General features: G+C 39.9%; 1 protein-coding gene across 1 annotated transcript in view; it reads left to right on the forward strand.

Moving 5' to 3' along the window:
• Positions 1 to 357: 357 nt before the first annotated feature.
• PDE1C (phosphodiesterase 1C) overlaps positions 358 to 26,119 on the forward strand; it is a 351,275-nt gene continuing 325,513 nt past the window's right edge. The window contains exon 1 of the mRNA XM_038125944.1: positions 358 to 528. Within this exon, the coding sequence (XP_037981872.1) occupies positions 444 to 528 (85 nt within the window). The 5' untranslated portion in view covers positions 358 to 443. The remainder of the gene's footprint in view (positions 529 to 26,119) is intronic.

Genomic DNA, 26,119 nt, shown 5'->3' on the forward strand with positions numbered 1-26,119 from the left:
GCTGCAAGTCAGAAATCCCTATGAGTAAAAGGAGCCACAGAAACTGGCTGCAGCACAGCAGGGAATACAGGGAGCATAAGCAGGTAGATAACAGCAAAATCTAACCCTTTATTGGTTTTTTTGTGTGCTACTTCCTACACAGAAATTTGAAAGCTACATCTGGCTTATTGACTTGGTAGTCTCGAACTACTCGACTGCTGGCTTTGATAGGCGAGCCTCTAACCAGTTGAACTCTGAGCAGGTATGTAGGTAACTTGCCAATGAGAGTGTTTGGGGGAGGAGAAAATTCTTGGGTGCACGCCTCTCAGACCCTTTAAGAAGATGTGAGGCGTGGTGTGTGTGTGTTGTCACAGGCACACAAGGGCAGCTAAGAGTGAGCTCGAGTGCTCTGCTTCCACGAGGAAGAGAAAGGCAGCTACTGAAAGTACAAGCTGGCATAAATCATGACAGACCCAAGCAGCAGAAAGGAAGCATTTAAAAAATGCCAGAGTGCTACATTCATCATTGATAACTATAACTTTACAATTGGTAAGCCTGATTTAATTTGTCTTCCTTCATTTATTTTCTTTTCTTTCTTTCCTGTCTTTCTTAGTAGTTCCAGTAAGTACAGCTAAAAGACAGCTGTTGTCAACCGCCATTTGTCAGTATGTGCCTCTAAAATGTACAGATGTCCTGCAATTTTTGCCTGAATTGGTTTTGCATTCCATCTTCTGTATTTCTTTTGCCCAAGAAACTTGCCTTTGATATGCAGTCGCTCTGCATTATTTTGGTTTTGCTTGGGTTTTGGCCCAAGTTCACCAAGATGTTCGCAGTACTTTTGTTTTGGAACCTTACCTCAGGAAAGCTGGGCTCCAGGATTGCAGGTTTCCAGCTTGCTAGCTGCATTTCCTTCCTATGAGCCCAGAATGTCATCCTTGGGAGCCTTGGCTTTCTTTGCAATATTTTATTGTTTACTTAGCCAGTATTTCAAAATTCTGTAATCTTTTTTCATTTTTCACTTTGCACAAAGATATATATGTAACAGTTTGCAAACACAAGAAGTAAAATTGCTGAGGCAATGAGAAATATTAAGGAAAGATTAGGAATTTTAGGATGGATTGCTGTCATAGTTTGGAGAGTGCTGTTTAATTTATATGTTTGCTGTCTTAGGGGAAAATGAGGCTTCTCAAAGTGAAAGGGCTTTTCCAATAGACTTGGTACACAAAATTTGAGGATTCTCTGAGCAGACTGCTTTGCTACAAATGCTTATCTTACTAGGGTGTGCGTATATATATATATATATATATATATATACACACATATATATGTGTGCCCCTATACATATCCATATAGATCTTAGAGACAAAGCAAGCTTACATCCCATTCGAATTTTTAGATTAAATCCAAGTTAAAGTATATGGATAACTTACTCGTAATAATCAATATAAATTCTTTTTGAATACTTTTAAGAAGACAGAGATTTCACTTCCTTGCCATTGTGAAATCAGGAAAGTTTTTCCTGGGTGATACTAACATAATTGGGCCAGAATTTCATCTAATAATGATGGATACAAGCTTTTATTGGTGTGAATGGACATATCTGCTTAGTCCTTTAATTCATGGAGAATTTGTTTTTGCAGTCATTAACATCATGCAAACATTAGGCTTGTTGAAAAAAATTGGAGATATATGTTTCATTAAAATATCTTTACATAGTTAAGATATCCTAACTATCTGTTAATGTTCGTATAGCACTTTAAAGGTGAAACTACCAAGCCAATGCTACTTTTGAAATTTCTTTCTCTAATGGGAAGGTCCTCCACAGGTTGTTGCAATATGTTCACTTTTGCACCCTCTATCCTAATCTCTTCCACTCTCAGCATCATTATTAATAGTAGGTTTTCATCACTTTGTGTCAGTCTGGTGGATGAAAATTTTCTTTTTCTTCAGGTTTAGTTTTATTTGCTTTATTGAGTTTTTTGTGGTTTTTTTTCTTGTTTTATTTTTTATTTATTTTTAATTCAGGAACAAACCAGCAGGATTGCTGGGTTTGTTGCTCTGCTGTCTTTATTGCTACTCATGCTCACAATACAACAGGACTAATTTTAGGGTCAAATGACTAAGGGTTTAGAACTGAAGGTTGTCTTGAGTAATCAAAAATGTTATGGTGTTTCATATTTTTATGAGCCCATAAATTGTTACTGTCTCTTTGAGGTTACTGTCTCTTTGAGGTGGCATATCTGGAGGTCTGGAGCCAGAATCATGGGGCAGGCAGGTGTGGTACACTTTAAAAGGTTGGAGCACACAGGCAGAGCTCCTTTTTTCACCTTTTGGCTTGCTTTCTCATCCCTTGCCACACTTCTTGGCTTTCACCTTAAAGCTGAGGTAGAATGGGCAGAGGCTTCCTTTTTGTTTTCTCTTATGTGTTTTGGCATTTTGCTTAAGGCAGAGATTGTTTTGGGGGGAGGGGGAAGGAGCTGTGGGCTAGCCACCCAGGAAAAACTGCATTTCTGCAATCCAAAACTGTTCCAGAGTGAACTTTGCAAACCTCTATTGGCAGTGCAAAGCCTGAGCTGGTCCCTCACCGGGCCACCCCATGTTGATTCTGGGAGACTTTTTCTCTCCACCTGCAACACACCAGTGGCTCAGAGAACAGCAGCACCAACACTGGTGGAATACAGTGGGTGGCAGAAGGAAGCAGTGAGTGGTGGAGCTGACCCCACATGTTCTGGCAGTTCCCATATGGCACTAGAACTGCTTTGTAAGCTCATACCTTCCCAGGAGGGTTTACTGCCATCCTTTCCTCTTTGTCTCCCAAACTGCATAATTGCCAGCAAATGCTGCCATCTTGGTCAGATGCCATTTTTGCTCTTGAAAGGGGTGCTTTGCCATTTTGAATTTCTCTTTGTTCTTGGGGAGTTTGTGAGATTTATCAATTTTGTATCTAGTGATTAATTACTGTTATTTTTTGCCTGTTGCAGTTTTGCTTGTTAATAAACTGTTATTTTTTTTCACTTATATCTACTCAGATTTAGTTTCTCCTTATTGGTGGAAAGGGGTTGATTAAAACAGTGGGGGAGAACTCATGTTAGAGTGATCCCCTTTAAATTTTCTTAAAGCAAGACTCAAGGTTTTTCTGCTTCATGGGAGAGTTGTTGCATTGCAGCTTCTGTGCTACTTTTTTTCGTGTGCATCTGTATTTGATACACACAGTGTATTGATGCTATGACCTGTACATTATATAACATTTATTTTTGTATCTGGGCAAGTGTGCATTTTATTGAATCACATAACTGCAAAAAAAAAAAAAAAAGCATATTTTATGATTGGCTTTTTGTAAATATTAGGATGAATATTATATGTGTTATGTTAGAAAGTTATGCTGTATTAATTTTCTCAAATATAGTTTTAGGTTATAGCATAATGTTAAAATATAAACTATGTATGTGGGATATTTTTTTAAAGAAAGGAATGAGGTACTTGCACCAGATAGCTGCCACAGGACACCTAAAGCTTTCAGAGAAAGAGGATTTATTGCTCCATTATCAGAAGAAACTAACTTCTTCCCGCCTCGCTCAGTCTTGAAGACGCTGTTAGAATTCAGAGGAAGAAGGTTGACACTGACCAGACAGAATTCTTTGTTTGAATGGGATTTATGCATCATGTGTGAGGTATATGAATATGCAACAGGCTATTGCTTTTAAGGGTTAATCCTTGGTTAACGTGTGTCCTTTATCAGGCTTATTTTGCCCCGAACACGGTCCATAACTCTTTGTTCTTATTGTCTCATATTGTCCTAATCTCAATTGTTCAAATTTTTATTACTCTAATTATATTGCTATTTTATAACCCTTTTACTACTATTAAACTTCTAAAATTTTAAAAACAAGTGATTGGCATTTTTCACACTATGTAGTGTTACCAGCACTGTGTGGTAGATAGACCTAAATGATTCAAGTATTTGTTAATCATTATACTGAAGAAAATAAATCTATCCAAGAAACATCACAGCAACATTAGTGTGTCAGGGATGGGCTTAACTGTCTTTTTTTCCATCATTTGAGAATTCTATTTTTTGTGTCCTGATGATTTTTAAAAAGTTCTTGGGAAATGCTGAGCTGCTGCATCTGCTGCTGTAGTATTAGCTGAGAGAAGAAGGCTGATACCCTTGAGGAACAGAGAAATATTAGTTTGAGAGAAAGTAACTTCCCTTTGGGTACAAAATAAATCATACTAGTTGTCATGCAAAATTTGCAAATTGTTGTCCAACTCTGTTCCAGACAGAGTGGGAACAACACACTGTGAGTTTGGGTTGGTCCATGATGAAATATCTGTACTATTAGAAATGAAGCATGGAAATAATTGTAACTTCTGTCTTGACTATCATCACCTCCAACTGCATGGTTGAGGGCACTGGAAAAGCATGTCTGGCCATTCCATTGGTTTTTTTTGGTGTATTTGGCAGTGTACAGTTTGCAATTGGTTTCAATGGTCTTAAATGTCTTTTCCAACCTAAACGATACTATGAAAACATTTTGCATTGATTCACATTTATACTGACTTCTAAGAAATCATGATCTTCACAGTGTTTTGAAAACTGATTACTGACTTTATAAAAATTGTAATGAAAGTTAGCGAAAGACCAGGCCCTAACATTAAATGTGAAATTATGAGGCCAAAGAAGAAGCCTGGTGCAAGAAAAGCAACTTGCTGAAGGCTTGTAGCTAAATATCCTTGTGTCTCTGGAGGTGGACAGCATCTGCTTATAGAGCACAGCAAAGTAGAGCAGGTTCTCAACTGTTCTAATTTTCACTTTAGCTGCTTACCACATTGGTGTTGGGACACAAGAGCTGTGGGAACTGCACACCTCCCAAGAACTTTACAGAAAGGCAATACTGTGTAGCTTTTATCTGTATAAAGAAACAAGGTAGTTGCACTCCTTTTCCTCTAGATGCAGCTGTTTTGACATACTCTGAGGAGGACTGAGGTGCACTGGCGCAGTGAGGATTTTGAATATTCCACTTTTATGGACTTCTTGCACTGGTAGTTGATGGAAAGATTGGAACTACAGTGTGAGCCATTTAGTGGGACTATTCAAGACCTGGAATCATGCAAGTTAATTTGATCTAGAAAGCTCAATCTGTCTCAGATGAAGGCTTCAGGATCTTTATTTGCCGTTGTTTATGTTACCAAATTTCAGAGTACATGGAGTTTTATATACACAAGATATTGCATTTGAGCTCTTGTTTGATTTTTGCTAATTTTTCCTCCAATAAAACATAACAGAGAGGAAATTAAGGCCTTTTTTCCCCCCAGTGCATTGCCTTATCACTGCTGTGCAAATGAGAGACTATTAACTCAGAATGCCAGTTAAGAGTTACTTGTTGTTGTAATTCATGTTCTAGAGGTTGGTCCACTGTCTTTAAACCTGGGAAAATGATAAACACAAATATTAATAAGAAGATACTTTCCTCAAACTCAAGTTTTCTGCTTTTTATATCCAGAAGCATCTGGCATGACTGTCCTATCCATTGTATAAAATAAATTTTTAGAAATAGATTTATAGAATGAAGTGGTGAGGAGTTCTGCTATAACTTAGGTGTTGTTGGAGAGGAAGGATGTGGCACTGAAGCACATAGTCTAGCTCACAGCAGTTCTTTATAAATCTTGTAGGTAACTTTCTTCATGAAAATACTCTAGTACACTTTTTGCATGTAAAAGCTTTCCCTCCAGTTTCTATGGAAGTGCTGAGTTTTGCTTTGTGGTGATTTTTGATCCAAACTCAAAGTGCAAATAGGGCAGAAGGTGGAGACATCTGGCTGGAGATGAGGACACCTATTCTCCTTATGCCGGATCCTAGACCAAGAGTTTGTCCCCCTATCCATCTTCTGTGAAGGAAGGAAAGAAATGCCATCAGGTCTCTTTTATAGACAACAAATGTTGTTACTCCCTACAAGGAGGAACCTGATCTCAACATGATGAGAAATAACATTGCTTCTGCTTTTTTTCCTCTCTGGTTTTTGGCCAACTATTTCTGCTCCCAGTGCCTTCTGAACTGATACAAAGGCGTTAATTCAAAGTTTCAGGTTTTCTAGAATCCCTAAATATCAAAAGAAATAAAGAGGTGTGAACTCTTCTGTGCCTTTTGAGCAGTTTTAGGCAGGCCTGTTCCTGAGCAGGCAGGCTCTGACAGGAGAACCTTCTCTCAAGACAGTTCCTTCTCCCATGTTGAAAGCCAGATCTCCTCCTCCTCCTCCTCCTCCCCCCCGCCTCCCCCCTCCCTCCGTCTTCTTCCTCCTCTCCCCCTTCCCCCCCCCCCCACCCCCTGTGCTGCTCAAACTCTAGAAGCTTTCAAACTAACTGTCTTTGGGGATTTCTGGTTTTGCTGCAAATTTTCTATTTCAAACTCTTGTGCTCTGCTAATTTGTCTATAGTTTTGATGTAGTGTAAATACAAGCTCATTTTTTCTAGCTCTGTAGTTTTGCATAACTAAGAAAGCAAAAGGCTCCTGGACATATAATTCACTTATTTGTGTACTAGTGCAAATCAAATCAAGGGGTAGAATCCTAACCAGCAGTAAATATTCATCATTCCACTGCAGTCAGGAGAACTGCAATGATTTAAATGAGAAAAGGACCTGTCCTGGTCTTTTCCAGTTAAAGTTGCTGTATGTTGGAGAAGGAACTACCCTAAATACAAGGCAGGCAAATAATGCAGCTTTTCCATGGCTTGCTTGCAAGACTTCAGCAAGGTTATGCTAGTATCATTTTGCTCCCTATTTCTTTTTGCCAGGTGACAGAGCTTGTATCTAACAAATCTGCCGAAACTTGATTCCAAATTTCTAATAGCTACAGGCTTGAAATTTTTAGGACTAAGAAATGAACCCTCATGATTACACCCAACAGCTCTGTGCTATGACTGTATGGAAATTTAGAGTTGTGGTGCAGGGAAGGATTCAGTAATTACTGAATAGAAGCACTTAATGAAGTCTCTACTGGCTTCCCAGCTGGTGAGTAGAATGGTTCATTGGAACAACATGAAACAGTCACTTGGGTCATTATGTCGCATCCTCTCTCTTGTTGTCATAGCAGCTGCAATCAGTCCCCTGAAAATTTTTCTTATGTGCAAACATCATCTCTTTTCAGTGCATGGTTTTTCTCTTGCTCCTACTGCTGCATGATGATACATTTCATGTCTGTTGATTTAGTACCCTTTCCAATCACCTTACTCCTTCTTCTCACTGTTGTGCAGAGTGATGAAACCTGCCAAGTGTATTGGGGAAGGGGAGAGGGTAGACAACTTGCTCAGTCAGTACCACTTAACTCTGTTTCAACTCCAAGGACTTAAAGTAGATTTACAGCCATTGGAGATAGAATATGCAACATTAATCCAGAATGGCTTTCTCTTTTAGTATTGATAGTCAGTCATTATTAGGAGTCAAAGCATTCCAAAATCAAATTTTATTTGTTTCTTCCCCACATACATGGGTAGCTGAGGTCCTTGCAGTTCTACTATATGGCATGTTGATTGCTTTTTATGGACTAAATTTTTCACATTCTTTTTTTTTTTCCATTTTTGGGTCTTGCATTCTTGAACTGTGGTAACAGATCTGGTCCCCAGATTTTGTTCTAGTGTTTTCCTCTTTATATTTTTCTCTCTTTTATTTTGTACTTTGTGAATGCCAGTGTTCTGGGAGTCTCTGTGGTCACAATGACCCCGAGGTGTTAGAAAGTCTCTTTTTCCCAGCCCCGCAATTGAAGAAGGAGTCAGGATTCCTCGGCTCTGATTTTCAAGGTTGTTTATTTTTTCTTATACATTTTTTTTCTGACCTGCTGAGGTCTGTCTAGCAGGCCGGTTCGTGGCACACTCCCTCCCCTTGGGGTGGTGTTAACATTTTATACTAAGAACTACGTGTACTTTATTTACAATAATTTTCTAATACCTATCACCTGTGTTAGACAGTTTGTCTCTAAAACAATCCAAAAGTGCCACCATCACAGCAGAAGATGGAGGACAAGGGGGACCGGACACACGCAGATTCCTCCATCTTGCCTCTAGAACCCCCGTTCTAAAAACCCCAAAATTCTACTTTTTCCCCCTGTGATAAAGTAACTATCATTCTACTTAAACTCTTCTGGCTTGTAAATCCTCACACAAAGCTGATAGTTTTTTCCAGGGGTTAAAATTGAAGGCACAGGTGTCTTTCACTCCGTGCCAAGGTCTCTGAGCCCTCTGCCAGGGTCTTGAGCCATCCATGGCAGCCAGAGGAATGTCCTGGATTCTGATATCTCCCCCTCCTGTTTGCACCAAGAACACCTCTTTTGCAGCCCTGTTCATGGCTCGCCGCATGCACTGAAAAATGCATGGCAAAAGGAGCAGAAGAATTACAAGCCCTACGGAAATGTAAAAAGCTATTTTCAAAAGTTAATTCCACAATGGTGAAAGGTCAAAGAAATCAAACACACATTTGACCACACCCCATATTTTGCTTTAGCTATCATCTAATAAAAGTTCTACAACATCACTGATTCCCACACCCATGAAGAAACCCTAAGTCCACAATCTTCTGTGGGCAAAGCACAAGGGTTGGAATCTCTGTCCTGGGTTCCAACACAGTGTGATTTAGTTTAAATGGAGTCAACTGAAAGCTAAGCTTTCTTGCTCTGATCTCTACACACAGCTAATCACATACAGAGAATTTCCAGGGAATTTTTTTATTGCTCAAGTAGAGCAAGTCATTTAACACTTTTGGAAACAGACTTGAAGTAGAGATTATAAATATGTTAACTTTCTCTGAAACTACTTAGAGTAATTTTTGCTCTGTTTAGAACACTGAGTTTCAATTTTGTTCTTTTTTTAAAGATCTTTAGATGAAGACAAATAATTTACACATATGAGGCAGACAGCCTTAAGAAAACCTAAAAGGAGATTTCAATTCAAGCCATGATTCTATTGTTGGAGTTGCACTTGAAACCTTACTGAAGTAACAGGATTTTCCAAACAAGTGGTCTTCAGTTAGTTACAGGATGAGAAGCTCTGTCGCATAGTGATAAAATGTGCTCCATGATTAAATGAGAGTAATTGCTATTCTTCTCAAATGTCAATTTGTTGTAATTGTAATCCTCTAGAAAGTGAGCAAATAATGGAAAGACAAGGAGAAAAAGGACTCTCTGAAACTCATAGGTGCTATAATATGTAGGTGCTAATATATCCGTGCTCCAAGTGCAAAGTGTGTTTTCCTCTCCTATTAAAACTGACATTTTGCAGAATAGGATGTTTATGCTTGATGTGATGAGTAGCAGAATACTAAGCTCATTTAGTTGATACTGATTTACTTCCCCGCTCCCAAACCTGTAATTATTACCAAATAAGTATACTGGTAATAATCACTATTTGCCATGAAATGTACTTGAAAAAGGCATCTTCAGAATGTAGATGTAAGAAAACCTTATTTTGTGACACTGTACCATCATATTAGCCTAGAGGAGGGACACGGTCATTTTCCCCAACTGCTGGCCATTGATTTAAAAACAATCCATGTTTTTTCCACCTTGAACATTACCATAAATTCAGAATTACAGATTTTTCAGGCTGCATTGTTTTCACTCTTATGCAGCCACAGTAAGTCAAAATATGATTTGGTCTCAAGTGGGTATTATTATTTTTTTAAGCTATTATATAAGCAAATTTAAGAAATCTCTGTCAAAGCTGAGAAAAATAAACCCAAGCATTTCTTTGCCAAAATCTTAAATTTTAAACTAAAAAGTGATAATCAAAGCTGATTTCAATCTGAGTCATAGGTCAGGTGATCTACATAGGAGAGCAGTAATCTCTGAACTACTCAGTTCATATAGAATATACTTCCTCCTCTGCAGAGAGCTATTGCTGTTAAGACCTTTTAAGGGAGCACGGATTTAACCATCTCTGTGTTGCATCTGCAGTAGCACTAATATTGAGGCTGAAGGCCTTCTATAATTGTCACAGAGATCCTTGAAGGTACATATACCTTCTGCTATGCACCTGTAGCTGGCAGATAGCTCCTGCTCCACCAAGAGGCCAAAACTGGTTTGTCCTGATGTTTCTTCTGTTCTACTGACTCAGTATTCACTGTGGCCTGCTTGCCTTTGAAGTTGCTGAAATAACACTATCTCTAGAAAAACTTGAAGTATTTTTCCATCCAGAATCAGTCATGTGCCTTAAAAACCAAGGTGTCTGTTGGGAGATGTAGCATGTATTACTGCTTGGTTCAGTCTCCATGGTATCTGCAATGAAATATCCTATGGTGTCACTGAAAATTTGTTACTGAAAAATTGACTGCTTTTCACGGGTATTTAATTTAGTGGCTTTCAGAGGAACTAAACAAACAAAAGTATTTTTCCTTGGTCAATGTTTCAATTTAAAGAGCCATATGTAACTTAACTAAGACTGATATTGTGTTTTAGCCAGTGTCAGTGTCTTTGATCAGGACCTTCATCAAGGACCTTGCAAGCACAGTGCAATAAATTATCTGACTCAAGCCTTGGGTATTTTCTTCTTTTATCACAGATTGGCAGCAAATGGATGTGAAGCCTGGTGAACCTTTTAAAGATATAAATTTTAATTGTATGTAGTATTAAGACAAAACTGTCTCCTTTTAATTGGGAAGACAGCTTCGGGAAAGGAGTCTTACATTACACTCGTGACTACTTTTATGGGTGTTTGTAGTTTATGTGAAGTAACACTGGTAACTCTGGCAAGATACTTCCACTGGCATTTTTCATGTCTGAAGGGCTTAATGGTTTGGCTATACTTGCTTCAATGTAGAGATTTAAAAGAAGGAGTTAAAAAAGAGTATTGATTTTAAAATGCAGAGCATATTTGTGTGACTAAATGTTTTTACATCACAACTGGACACCAGCTGCTAGAAAGGTGTCTCTGAGAAGAGCTGTGTGCTGGTACTCACCAGCAGATTGCCAGTGACAGTGTACTGTGAAGCAGCACTTGGTTTCTATATAAACCAGAAATTTCTATATACACTTTAGTTATCAATCTGAAGTTCAACTGCTTGAAACAATTATATCAGATGGCATCATGTCACCAGCCCACCTCTCTTACAAGCTCTAGAAAGCACACAACCTGAAAAGAAAAAGGACCAGTGGTCATAGTCCTAACATCTGCACCAGCAGCTTATGAAGTGGTGTAGTGTTACTGTATGGTATGGTTGACTTGCTGTATTGAATATTAATGAGAGGTTTATTTACCAGGATTATCTTTTGCCGTTTTCTGCACATGTTGTTCTTTGTGAGAAAGCCTTCCTATTTGTTCCACCTGGCAGGTGAGCCAAAGCAGCATTAAGTTTTGTTAAATTAGATTTGATTTCATGAGTTAAAGGTGGCAACTCCTGCCCTGTTCTTGGCCCGCTCTCTGAAGTACAGGCAAAAATGCACAGTCTGTTTGTATCCTGGTTTTAAGGTTATGCTGTGCTCCAGGGCGGGATTTATTACTCAGATATTTGGACTCCTGAATGGAATCCTAAAAAACTCTTAAATTCCATTATATCTAATCCCACACTGCATCAAAAGTACAGGAAGAGTAAATGCAGTGGTGCCAAAGTGTTTAAGTAGAAATCCTCAGCAACATCCATGGAGTGACAGTGAATGAAGGGAACCGGAAACTTAGTGCATTTCCATTAGGTGAACAACTTTTGCAATATTTCTAGAGCCACAGAGCTGTTCACATTTATTACCATGGGTCTTCTGGGCAGTTAGGACTTGGTGAAGGGAAGGAGAGATCATGACTCCATTTCAGAAGGCTGGTTTATTATATTATGATATATATTACATTAAAAAGACCACACTATAACTATACTACAAAGAACAGAGAGAAAGGAATCATCAGAAGGCGAGACAGAAATAGAAAGAAATGAATAACAAAGTTCTGTGACTCCTAGAGAGTCCGAGAGCTGCTGCCTCCTCGATTGGCCACCAAGTAGAAACATCCCACATTGACCAATGGAGAAAGCGCCTGCTGCATTCCACAGCAGCAGATAACAAATTGTTTACACTTGAAGCTGAGGCCCTTCAGCTTCTCAGGAGAAGAAAATCCTAGCAAAGGGATTTTCATAAAGTATCACAACCACACATATTCAACCTCCTGTTCCTGAGACAGTGCACAGAAGAGTGAGAAGGGAGAATTCTCTGATTATTAAAACTGAGTTGCTGAACAGTTAAGGGGAGGAATTATGATGAGGCCTCTTCAAAAAAGAGGTTGTAACGTTCCTTTTCTACTGCCCATGCAAACCTACTGGTGTTGGTAGATGAAAAAGCAGTAAACTTCACGGCATTTTCAGTCAGAGCTACCACTAATATACTTGAGCTGTGAATCCACTCGGCTGTGTGGCATGTGCAATAACCAGCTATAAAGGATTCCTGTGATTAAAGGAGCTAGCAGGTCTGCCTCTTGTTGTCTTTCTGTCAGTATGCAGATGAAGTGTTGATGTTATTGGCAAAGAAAGTAGTTTCTTAGACCTCATTTTAAATATGCATATGTGTATTTGTTTGACTTTAGGGAAAGAGAAAAGTAAAGCAACTATGCAGCAATTGTACAAAAAATTAGGAGAATTACAAAAGATCAAGTGTTAAAGTCAGAGAAGACCTGGGATTTAAAGAAGATCCAAACAGAGGAGTTGTAAAGGCATTATTCACACTTAATTGACTTCCTTGTTTAACTTTTCTGTCCTGTTGGCTTTTTGAATTTCATGGGGAAACATTAGAAGTGATATGTAGGAAAAGAGGAATAGGAAAAATTACATGTTCAGAAATAGATATAGGTGTCCTCCAAGGGACACACAGAACAAGGTGTAGGCTTCCTGGCACATGCTTCCTCAAGAATTATCTAGGTGTGCTCTGGGTCACCTCTGGGCTTAGATGATGCCTAAGGCCCCTTCCTGTCCCGGAAGGGAGGGAGAGCAGGCACCAGAGGAACTTCCTGAGAAGTCCCATTCACAGCCATAGGGCTAAATCTGGATCCCCTGGGATTGCAGAATGAAATAGAAGGGCAAAGGAAATGGTATATAATTAATCCCTATTGAAAACAATGGGATTGTTGCCTTGTAAACACAAGTACCATGTAAATAAAACTTCCAGAGACTGCATGTTTTGAAGTTCCTTTAAAGTGAACTCTCCTAGGAGCTGAGACAGAGAGCCCACAGCATGCTACTGTTTTGCAGAGTAGGACCTGTTCATGTGTAGGAAGATACCTGATGAAAACCTGAGTGGGAAAAGTGATGATCCAGGGGTGCATACAGATTAAAAATTAAAATAGGATGCTGGAAAAAAATGATGCAAATAATATGTAAATTATGAAAATATGAAAATTCTGGGAGTTGCCACTATCAGGGCGACTCCGAGATTGTGTTAGGGAGTCTTTTTCCCAACCCAGCTGTCGAAGAAGGAATCAGAAGTCTTCGACTGTCGTTCTCAAGGTTGTTTATTAATTGTTATCTAAAACATTTTCTGTATGGCCTGCCGTGATCTGTTCAGCAGATCAGCCAAAGGCACACTCCCACTCACAAGGCTGGTTATATCTTTTATACTAAAAACTGTGTGTACTATATTTATAATTCTGTTCCAATACATTACCTATGTTAGACAGTCAGCTTCTATTCTAAACCAATCTAAAAGTGCCAACATCACCCAAATCATGGAGGCTAGGAAGAAGAAGGAAGAAGGACAAGGCACACCCTGATTCCTCCATCTTGGAGCCTCAGACCCTCCATGTCTCAAACCCCCATGTACAAAATCTCAAAATTTTTCCCTTCACCCTGCGATCACTACTACTGTGCTATTGTAGCATTTTGCCCAGGGGGTTTCCAGCTGATCTGATAAGCTCTCAACCCCTCAACACTACACCCCAGAATAGCTCAGCTTTCATCAGGAGGCATAAAAGGAGCAGGAGGCTGATGTGACAGCGTCAGGAACAAAAAAGGTTTAATAAAGGCAAAATAACAAACTCAAACCAATCCATGTGCCATAGACTTGTGCTCCTGGTAAAAGACACCTCACAAAAGCAATTTGGTTTCCTTGTTCTGTCCTTTTCTACTAAATGGCCTAGGCGGGACCTTTTGGCTTATGGCCAATTAGCTGTCCCCAAACTTGAGGTGAAGTCCCCAAGGTCCTATCAGTGACTTTTCTACCTGATCACTGGGAGAAAGTTCTGGCTCTTTCCTTTTTGGGGGACAGAGGAAGGTTCTGTCACTCTGCCCATAGGGGGCACATTCCTACATGCTATCTAAACTTTTGTGACTTGTAATTCTTCATACAGAGTTGGTAATTTGCTTCATGTTCTAAGATCAAAACCCCATGTGTCTTTGGCTGCATGCCAGGGTCTCAGAGCCCCCTGCCAGTGGCTCAGGCCATCCAGGGCACCCAGAGGGGTGTCCTGGGTTCTGATAGAAAATAGTGAGTACATCTCTTAAGAAAGAAAACTCAGAAATGCCTATTGCCTTTCCCAGTCATCTCTTTGTCTGATACAAACAACAGAAATCAGAGGCAGTGGATCTTCTTTTCTTTTTGGCTTTTGGAATAGACCCAGTGAGAGAAAATGAAGACATAGCCTGCTGCTAGAAATGTGGGTTTGACATATAGTTAACTATGTCAGCCATGCTTCCCAGTACCTGAAAGTATTTTATGTGTGTTCTGAGCTCACATTTTTACAGGAAAAACAGCAATAGTTAATAGGAATAGTAGCTCAGCATTTATACAATTTGTTCATTGTAGCACAGACGTATATCCAATTAAAGGAAAAAAAAAATCAGTCAGATTAGCCATGTTTCTTTTTTTAGTAAATCAACTAGCCTGAAATGCTTGTCTTTATGTACTGCTACAGAAATCAGTCCGGTCCAGGCTGTTGAGTATTGCAGTCTTTGCAATTGATGATGTGTGTCCTAAAAGTATGTCCCATTCATCTGGTGTACATAGAGGAGACAATATAGTGGAAGATCACAAGAGTTGACAGGTTTTTTTAGAGCCTCTGAACTCTCAAGGAGGTCTGTCTGCTCAGTGCATCTTGTAGCTGTGGGAAAAGGTGAAACCATACAGAATCACAGTGTTTAAAGGTGGAAAAGACTTCTGGTGGCCATCCTGTTCAATACCCCTGCTCAGGCATACCCACCTATACCAGAATTGCCTAACAGCATGTCCGTTTTTAATATCTTCAAGGAGGAGAGGCTCCAAAAGCTTCTGAGCAACTTGTGCCAGTACTTGGATAAACTCACAGTAAGAAAAAAAGAGGTGTTTCTTTATGTTCAGAGGGAACCCCCTGTTCTTCAGTGTCCACATATGTCCTTTGGTCTTGTCATTGGGCACCACTGTAAAGAGCCTAACTCTGTCCTTTCTGCACCCTGGTCCTTCAGGTATAGCTACACACTTATGAGATCCTCCTAAGCTTTCCCTTGTCCAGGTTGAAGAGTCTCAGCTCTTTGACTTTGCTTATCCATGAGGTGCTTTAATTATCTTTGTTGGCTTTTGGTGGATTCTGTGTCCATCTCTAGCTCAGAGAAGTGCAGACCTAGACCCAGCACTCCAAATGTGACCTGATCAGTGCTGCATAGTAGGGAAGTATCACCTCCATTGAGCTGCTGGCAACACTTAATGAAGCCCAGGACACTGTTAACTGCCTTTGATGCTAAGGCATGTTGCTGGCTCATGTTCAAGCCCAGATAGCCATCTTACCCATCAGAGAAGCCAGGCTTTGCACTTTGGCATGACACAACTGTGACATCTCCTGTCCTTTATGAACCTCTGGGCTAGGGAAGAGAGAAATTGTGGCACTGCACAGTATACTAGTTCCTTTCATGTGACCTAGCTGGAAAATGTATTTTCAGGCTGCACTCCTGTAGCTTCTCTCCAGCCTTGAAATGCCTCCTCCCATTGAAATAAATATTGGGCAGGAGATCTTTTCTCCTTTTTAATGCCTTTATTAAAAAGAAATCAGCTCAGGTGGGGAGAACCAACGGGTTGCGCACACATCGGGTTGCGCACACACCGCCACTGCTCCCAGGAGCAGTGGCATGGAGGAGAAGGAAGATTGCAGCTTTGTCCACTGGTATGCAGGCAGAGCTTGGGACTCCATTCCTCACAGGAGCGTCAGGTGATCCTGATTATCCAGTCTGACATTCCATGTGCTCTTCTAGCTGACATCCTAGGTTAGGGTGAGGAGCACAAAGGATCTTAACAGACACTGGATTCAGTTGCTCACCTTTAGACATCACTTAGATCCGTTAATTCCATGTTGGCTTGTTGTTTTAGGGATTTTTTGCAGGATTTGGTATGGTGTTTACACCTTTGCATGCTGGTCCTTCACATTTGCATGTCAGCTCCGATTTCACCTTTTCAGTCCCAGATGTCATCTTCAAGGATGCGGCGGGTGGGGAGGGGATAATCGATGGGAGCAGGATTTTTAACCATCAACAGGTAATTAAAGAAAAACTGTTAACAGCAGGTGATTACAACATGACAACAAATAGTTAAAACTACAACTTAGCAGCAATTTAACAATGCAACCTTTTTTTTTAAAAAAAAATGAACACATTTTTCTACTCATCCCACCATGGCACTGGGTTATGCAGTTGAAACAGGGCTGCTGGACAGAAGGTGTGCACATCTGTGCTGTAACTGCTGTTGGGGGAATCAATCTAATACTGCATGACCTCCTATGTTCTGTTTTGTGGCATATATTGGGCAGAATCAGGGAAGTTGAAAACAATCTAGGGCAATCAGGAGTAAAAGGCAAATGCAAAGTACTGTGGTTAGGTTTTTTATTCTTTTAATGTCTCTGTCACTGCAAACATACCCTAAGATACCTTTCCTATGGATACAAAGGCTCTATCTCTCCTAATTCTTCAGGAACAACTTGTTTACACCTGGCTGCACTAGGTAAAGAGGCATGCACTACATAAAGAGGCATGCTGTTGTTGATAGTTATCAGAACCCTTCTGTCTTCATAGTAGATGACATTTACAAAAGCTCCTAGTCAAGTGGCAGCTGGGGCTCTGCTGTCAGGTGTGAATACAAGTACTTAACTTATGTCTCTGTGATCCTTAAAATAAGACTTGCCCTCCCAAAGCATTACCTAGTATCTTAGTACTGACATAGAGTAATGCATCTATGAGTCTTGTATTCCCAGCTAACACAAGTGCTTGTTCAGCTGAGTGAGGATGCAATTCTATCACTGTCAATTTAAGTATCTATTAATAAAGTACTCTGGAGTTACTGCATTTTCCTCATGCTAGAGAATAATTTGATTTGATGTTGTATTAGAGCTGGCAGGTGCTTGAGCTTAAGAAGGTTTGTTGCTCTGTGATGGTTACTGGATCCTTTGTTTTGAAAGCCACTTCCTTTGATGAACAGGAAAACTGAACATCACAAATCAGGCTGAACTTCTAGTCTAGCATTCCTTTAGCTGTGCACAGGTCAGTGAGTTTCTTTTTTTTTTTTCTCCTTCTTTTTTTTTGTTAAGGATCACCATATTTTATCCCTGCAGCACACATTGTTTATTTTTTTTGTGTATGTGCAGCAAGGGGATAAATGTGTGAGAAATTAGCTGCAAGTACAAAATTCAGATCCAAAGAGTCACAGCCACAAGAGCTTATTGTCAAACTGTACTCTACCAATGAATACATTAAAAAAAAAAGTTTCCCTGGTAACTTTCTAATGAATCTGCTTGAGAACCTTTCCAAGAAGAACTTTTCCCCATCAGATTAGACATTTGTGAGGTTGAGCTCCTATGATGTAGCTACAACTGCACATGGTATTGCTGGTAGTTTCTACATAGCCCAACTATTTTCGGGAGAGAATCTCAATCATGATCTGTACAAGCAGCATACATAACCAGGTCAGGGTAGGATTTCACTTAATTTAAGGCATCATCAACAGAGGTAATCACATTGGCTTCCTTTAGAATCAAGGAAGAGAAATAGATTCTTTTAAGGTGTTGTTCATTTGACTTGTTTTAGACATCAATCTTAGGCTGAGTTGAATCATGCCCTAGAAGTGACATTTTCTTTCTATTTTCTATAAAGGGAGCTGGATATTTGTATCATACTTGTTAATATCTGTATCTGGAGAAACATCTGTATCTGCCCCTCTCACTCTCCATATACTTTTGTAATCTAGAGGTCTAGAAAATATGCTATTAGCAAAAAAAGGGTAGAGTGTCAAAGATAAAATGAGGGACATGCATACAACAGTTTTCAAATGCATGTCTTCTGAGAAGAAGGAAAAAGTGATCAAACTGGACAAAAGTAGTGGGTTTAAGGCTTCTAATAAGGAGAGAGGCACCAATGTTTCACTGAAAATTACTATCTCCTTTTTTTTATATATAGTTTGAAACGTTCCACAGTTTGTTTCCTTTTCCACAACTTTGCAAGTTCCAGCCTTCTACTTTAACAGAAAGTTACTTACTGAAACTCTTTTTTCCCATTGTCTTGTACACATGCTCGTATGCCCTCACTTTGTTTCTCAAGAATGTAAAAAACCCCAAGCAAACAGTTTTTTCTTTTTTTTTATCTTCTTTTCCAATTGTTTTCTCCTTCATTGTAAAGGGATTTTTTTAAGCAAGTGGTTTTATGTTGGGATTTTCTGAGGGAGTGGTTGCCAAAGATTTTTGTCCTCCTAGAATACAAGAAGTGTAATAGTGTTTGAATGGAAATTAATTCTGAAAAATATGGTTAAAATATCAGCAAAGCAATAAAAAGTGTATTTAGTATCTACAAATTAAAGGGCCTCATTGGACATAAGGGGGGGATGTCGCATGAAAAGGGGATGCTTCCTTGACTTTTAATGGGGAAATGCACTTGACCCTTAGTATTTAATTTGGCTGTCAGTTCACCAAGAAATTTGAGAACCTTGTGCCCGACCAATCTGTCAGCATCCTGTTAGGGTGACCCTTTAGTGAGCAGTCCTGCTGGACTGGAGGGTGGTTTAACTGACTTAGTCAGAGAAATACACCAAAACAGCATACAGGACACTCCTCAGCGGGTCTTCCTCTTTATCTGAGTGCACTGTTGCTGGTGAATGCCAGTGCCCATGAAGGATTCCCACAAACAGTTTAGGGAATAACAGTCTTTATTAATATAAAATGATGACAGGTCAGTGATAGTAGCTGACTGTAAAAACATATTCAAAGTAATGCACAGACAAGCTCTAATCCTCAACAAAAGCATTCAGCGTGCACAGAGTATGATTCTTACCCTATAGGGGAGAAGACAGGTTCAGCCCATCAACTAATCCTAGCAGTTATGATGGAGTCTTCCTTGACTTTTCCCTCATTCCTGACCTGCTTTTATACCGTTTTTGTATTTTCCCTCATTCTTCACTTACTTTTATACTATTTCTTTGTGTTTAGGTGGAGATTGAGTAACTCTAGTCATGCATACCTTTGTTACATATTGGTGTAAAATTATCTTGCTTTGCTTTTAAAGATACAGTCAAAAATATTATAGAGCATGTGCCCTATTACGGCTTGGGGTTTTTGGGGTCTGTTCGACCCCAGCAGCCATTGGTGCCCCATACAGAGAAGTACTGCTAAGTGCAACTTGTCCAGGTGCCTCAGACAGGCTCCCAGCTGCAGGCAATCTTCGCAAGCAGCTCAGCTCTTAAGTGAGATCAGCTCTTTGGTGGATTCAGATCTTTATTGATTTCAGCTCTTTGCTTGCAAAGTGCCTCAGCAGATGCAGAGGTGGGAGAGGAGAAGGCTGTATGAAGTTTGACAGATGTGTCTTCATTGGCAGATTCTGCGAAGGGTGACAGTGACAGCTCTTCTGCCAAACTGGGAAGAGGCAGGGGTTTATATAGGGTATAGGGGTTTTGGGAAACAGTCCAATAGTAAGAGTCGAGGTGAATATGATCTATCGTCTTGCAGAGAGATAATAGGGGTCCAAAGGTGGAAGAGGAGTTTCTTTGGTCCAGTCATCATGACTAGGCATTTCTTATCTTAGGCAACTGACTGCCAGGGAGGCCTTGCAGGCCTTGTGTCTGCTACAGTGCCCAGTGAGGTGTAGTTGTACCTTGGAGATGGGTAACTTTGCAGTTGTTAATATTACAATTAGGCTTTAATGAACCATGTTCATCTGAGGAGAGTGATTTCCCCACAGCTGTTGGCTCAGCAGCAGGACATCTTCCCCTATATCCTCTGGTTGACAGGTGTTATGTGGTTTATTAGCTGAAGAGTGCTATTGAGTTCCCTGTGGTAATCACATATCCTCTGAACAGACAGAGACATAATTCTCTCCCAGGATTTTCCCTGGGAAGCTGTGAGAAGCTGTGAGAAAGCTCAGAGAAAACAATAAAATTCTACTTGCTGCACCTGTTGTTGTGCACATGTGGAATGTGTTATGATTGTTTACCAAAGGGTGGTTTCTTAATTGGACTCTGGTAATAGTGTTTCGATTGATTGACCAATTAGGTCAAAGCTGTATCAGACTGTCTGGCAAGGGTGATGGGTTTTTCGTATAGTATAGTATAGTATAGTATAGTATAGTATAGTATAGTATAGTATAGTACAGTACAGTGTAGTAAGAATAAAGCGATTGATCAGCTTTCTGCAATCTTGGTGTCAATGCTCATTATTCCCTGTTCAGGGAACCGATGCCACAACAGTTCCCTTCCCTGCAAGCATTTCAACAGTGACTGGCCTCAGTGTCTCCACTCCACTCTTTCCTCCATTCATTCCTGCTTAGCAGGAGCTTAGAGTTGCAGATCATATGCATAGGGAATCATCACAGAATAGGTTTTGAGCATGCTAACCATATTCCATCCTGGAGTAGCAACTATATTTTGCCCTATAATTTCCATAAATTAATAACTTCTGTTAAGATGCAAATATAACTTCTCAATTTCCTATAATTTTACCCCCAGCCAGCTTTCCACAGGGAAGATTTCACATGGTTCAAAGCAATCAGCAATAGTGCTATTAAAAATAAGTTTAAAACCTCTTTCTCATTCCTCTGGTTTACTGGTTGTATTAATAGGAATATTAATTAGTGAGATAATTAGAAATATTACATTGGATGTTCTTACTCTGTATATTGCTTTTTTTGGTCCCTTTTTACCAGTAGAAGTGAGTCAGTCAGACAAAAGATTTTTGAACTGTTCAAGGTGTTTCAAACCACTGGTACCATTGAAAGAAGTAGTTCCGCCTTTCCCTTCAGTACGTTTCTGCATTCTCATCACCTTCAGCAACTGCAGATAGTACTGTGTCTGGGAAAGGCTCCAAAACTAGGAATTAATTCTGGATAAAATCGGTGTCTTTGCTTTTCTTCCAGTGTCATCTTGGTGCAGATTAGGAAACAAATGCAAGATGAAAGGACAGGACTGCCTCTTTTGGTCACTAATGTCAAATACTGGTGAAAGCAGGAATCCAGTTGAATGATACTTGTTTATTTTGACTACTTTGTGGTCAGTAGTTGCTGCTTTTGTCAGTAGTTGACATATTTTATTAACTTTGCCAAGGGTGCAGTTTAAATATCAATCTTCTAACTGCAAAATACTGGGAGCAAATTATACTATAACAAGGAAGTTATAGTATAATTTTGATCTTCCTTTGTTTTCATCAAGGCATCATCTGAAAACCAAGGACACTTGACATTCTCTTAATGATTTTAGAGTGGTGGTGGCAGCCTAGACCTGCTGTTGTGAAATTGCTGAATGAATCTAACTAATACATGTCTCTTGTCTTCCATGTGCTTACAGGTGAAGCAGTATTTAGACTCACTGAAGTGGCCTCCTGTCATTTGGAGAGCAAGCCATTTGCTAATTGACTCAGAGGAAATTTAGCAATTGAGATGACAAACATGGATGCTACTACTCTGTTGTACAGAGAGCTGCTTCAGACTGTAGTTTTTAGCATTACAAATACAGCTGAATTTCTTCTGGAAAGAAAAGATAAAATATTACCCTGCTTACAAAAATGTATGTCAAAAAAACTATGATTTTGTTTTTGACAGCCAAGTTGTTACATTTTGTCTATTAAGCATTATTTTCCAGTGTGCTTTTTCAAAACAAAGCAGATACATTTGAAACGGTGAAAATGTCATTTCAAATTTGGTCATTGTCCTCTATTATTTTTCTGTTTGACCCAGAGATCAGTTGCATAATTTTATCATGATGAGGACATGCTTATTTCTGCAACAGTTAAGTTTCCTCAGAGATTAACGTCTGATTTTTGGATTGCTAGCTCAAAATTTACTGTGAGTTGGTGCAAGCTTTAGTCAATGTGACATAATTTTATTTTCTTAAAATGTTTAAGCTTTCAAACTCCTTTTTCAGTTCAGAGACCAAGAGCAGGAGGTGAGTGCAAATCCAATAGCATATATTCTGAAATACTTTGAAAGTTATACTATGTAATTTGAGACTTTCTGACCATTACCTTGAGTACTTTTCTTGCCTCAAGTGTCTAAAATTCACAGCTATTATGCATCAGCATTTAGAACATCAGATGGAGCAAAGGTTTACTATCTGGATCCTCCTTGCAGAAGAAACAAAGTGAGAGGGAGGGAAACCAGTGAAATTGCTCCCACATTTTAAAACCTCAGAAAGACAAACACATGTGAATTTCAAAACCTTTTCTTAAACTGGAGACCACAAACCTCTTGCTCATTACCAGTGAATGAGGAGATGATAGTGCAACTTGGAGAAGATCAGATTTATGTAGGGGACTTGCTTCTGGGACAGTAGTACATCTTTGTGCACTGCAATCAGGCACATTTTATGTGTCAAAGGCTATTAAATATATGTGCTGGAATGCTGACTATTGATGTTGCAGATTAATGGTAGACTGGAAGTTTTAGAGAGGACTAATGGAATTGTACAGGCACCCTCTATTGAGTGTCTGATGGACTGTGTTGGTTTTGCGTGGCCTGGTTTTTGGTAGTGCAGGGGCCACATAGGTGGGTTATGTGAGAAGCTATTAGAAGCTTCCACCATGTCCAGCAGAACCAATCCGTGATGGCTCTGAAGGTGGACATGCTGCTGGCCAAGGCTGGGCTAATTAGAAATGATGGTAATGCCTCTGTGATAACATATTTAAGAAGAAAATCAAAATAAAGTGAGGGGCCATTTGAATTCCAGATACACAAGAGAAGGAGGTGAAAACATGTGAGGGAAACAACATGGAGACACAAAGGTCAGTGAAGAAGGAGGGGGAGGAGGTGCTCCAGGCACTGGAGTCGAGATTCCTCTGCAGGCCATGGTGATGACCATGGTGAAGCAGCCGTGCACTGCAGCCCATAGGGGTCCATGGGGGATACAGCAATCCACCCGTACCCCAGGGGAAGATGTTCACACAGGAGCAGGTGGATGCCTGAAGGGGGCTGTGATCCAGTGGAAGACCCAGTGGAGAGAGGGAGCCCCTGCTTCCAAGCTGAAGCAGCCTGCACCCTGTGGAAGAGTGCACCAGGAAGACTGCAACCTGTGGAAGAGTGACCCACTCTGCAGCTGTTTTGTCAGGACTGTTCTGTGTGGGTGGGATTCACACCACAGCAGTTTTGGGAGGACTGTTGCTTGTAAGATTGGAACCATGTTGGAGTAGTTAATGGAGAACTGTCTCCTGTGGGAAGGGACCCCATGGTATGGCAGGGGAAGAAGTCCTCTCCCTGAGCAGTGGAAGAAAACCTTGGAAGACAATCTGACCAAAACCCCCATGCCCTGTCTCTCTGCGCTGTCAATGGGAAGGAGGGAGGGGTTGAGGGAGAAAAAGGTGTTTTAAGGGCTTATTTTACTTCTTATTGTCAGCTTCTGATTTTGTTAGTAATAAACTCACTTTGTATCTCTAAGATGAGCCTTTTTTTTCCCCTTACTTTTAAAATTTCAAAGGCTTATTAAACCTCAAAAAAAAAAAACAAACCAAAAAACAAAAAACAAACAAACAAACAAAAAAAACCCACAAAAAAACCCAAACCAAAAAACCACCCAAAAAACCAACAAAAAAAACAAGGGACTGAATGAGGAAAAATTACAGTGCTGGGAGTCTCTGTAATTAGGAGTCACATGCTTGTTTACAAAATGCATGCTCTGCTTTTTATACTCTTGGCCCGGCCCAAAGTCTTGTCAGTCAACTCCTTCTTTGCTGTCTATTGGTGGAGATCACTTTCTTACCATTTGATTGGAGGTCAGGTGTTGTCATGCGATGCCTCCTAGTAACAAGCCTTCCCTCCCCTGTATGCCTTGACTAGTGACTACAATACAAGGGGGAATGGAAAAAGGACTATGGGGAGAAGATACTAAAATAATGTAAGTTTTACCTGTATAAAATTTTCTCTTAACATGCACATAATATTTATCTCTTAATTGTGAGAGCCAACTATCACATTATCTATTTATAACATCCCCCTTTTCCCTTAAGTTGTTTGGCTCAAGCAATTAACTCTCATTTTTGATTTTGATGACCTGCTCGTGTTTTCTTGAGTCAAATTTGGTTTTGGCTGAGTCACAATAGCATCTGTTGATGTGGGTGGTGTTATATTGGCCCAATTATCCAATCAAAAAAACTGCAACAAAATTAAATGTAATAGCAAATTTAATTAAGTTGCTTAATATAAATAAAATTGAATACACTCAAAATATTGACAATATAATTTGGTTAAAATAAGGAATAATTTGGTTTTGATAATAGTGCATAAGCAAACAAAACAAAACAAAAAAATAACCACGCGGGGTACGGAGTGAAGGGCTTTGGACCCCCGCCATCTCCCGTACAAGCTTGTCAAGCTAAAATTCTCCTTTTTATGCTGTATGTCATCACTATCTCCTCCCATTTTGGATTCGTCACACCTGTATCACCACCCTCATCATCACCTTTACCACGCATGCTCCACTATTCTTTTAGGGGGTCACACCACTGTTTGAGGTCTTCTTTGAGGAAGGCCTCTCCTCTTCCTTGGTGTCCTTTAATTCACCTTTAGGATTACACATGCGCACCAAGCTGGTGTAATATAAGCCAACATCATGTTCCAACATTAAAGCAATAAATCTCATATAATTACCATTTTCCTGGCATCCAACCAAATTCTCCTCTCTTCCAGATAAATTTAGTAATAGTTATCTCTTGCTTCTTCCTGTTCTGAACATCTGCAGGAGAAGGGGGGGAACCCCTCCTCTCCCTTTCTTTCCTGGCATTACGCCTTTAACTGTTTTATTATTTTCAAATATTAATTACTGCATCAATATTGATTACTGTTTCAATTTTGTCAGCACGAATCATACCTATTTACCACAGTGAAGACAATGGGTACAGGAAAAAAAGCCCTTGGGTTTTCTTTAAGCAAAATGATTGATGGAGTTTGTGACTTGAATTGGTTTGAGCAGACAAAAGGGAATCACAGAGGTCTGGTGTGGCTTTTTACCCCCACCAGCAATGCTCCTGGGGTTGCTACCCACAGTAGGTATATCTTGGTGGTGAATACAGAGGCCAGCTTGGTCTTGCCCTCTAGCATTTGTTGTATTCTATCTGCCAATTGTACTAGTATTGGATTTTGGAGGAAAAACATAATTGAGGAATGACAGAGGTCTGGTATGGCTTTTTGCCCCCACCTTACCATGTCTACAGGGTTGCTGCCTGCAGCAGGGCTATAGAATCTTCTCAGTGGTGAGCACAGGGGCCAGCCCAATCTTGCCCCCTAGTTCTTGTCTTACTCTACTTGTCAATTCCTAAAGGAAACCCCCCCTGTACTTTTTACTGTTCCTCGTGTACCTCCCCTCAACACATGCTTGCAAACTCTATAACAGGACAATTACATCAATAACTGATACAGTTACTTAAAACAGTTTTCAAGCTGGCTGGTGAAAGCTTGACTTTACTTTTCAGACATCTTGGTGCTTCTCCGGTTATCTCTTGGTCTTAGAGGAAGTATTTTGAAGAGGAGAAGCAGCAGAGATCAGGGAATCTTGTTGCTACCTTAGTCAGAACTGAAAGGCTGGTTTATGAACTATTGTAGGCAGGTGTCTGTCTCTTGGCCATCACATCTAGCAGAGACACTGCAGTTATCCTAGTTGACTTAAATAGGAAAAGAAAATCATAAAAGACAACCGAAAGCGCAAGTAGTTTTTGAATTTATCTAGGAGCAGATAGATATCTAGCTTACACACATCCCCTCTGGTTCTTATGG

The sequence above is a fragment of the Motacilla alba genome, chromosome 2 (assembly GCF_015832195.1).
Source record: "Motacilla alba alba isolate MOTALB_02 chromosome 2, Motacilla_alba_V1.0_pri, whole genome shotgun sequence".
Taxonomy (NCBI): Eukaryota; Metazoa; Chordata; class Aves; order Passeriformes; family Motacillidae; genus Motacilla; species Motacilla alba.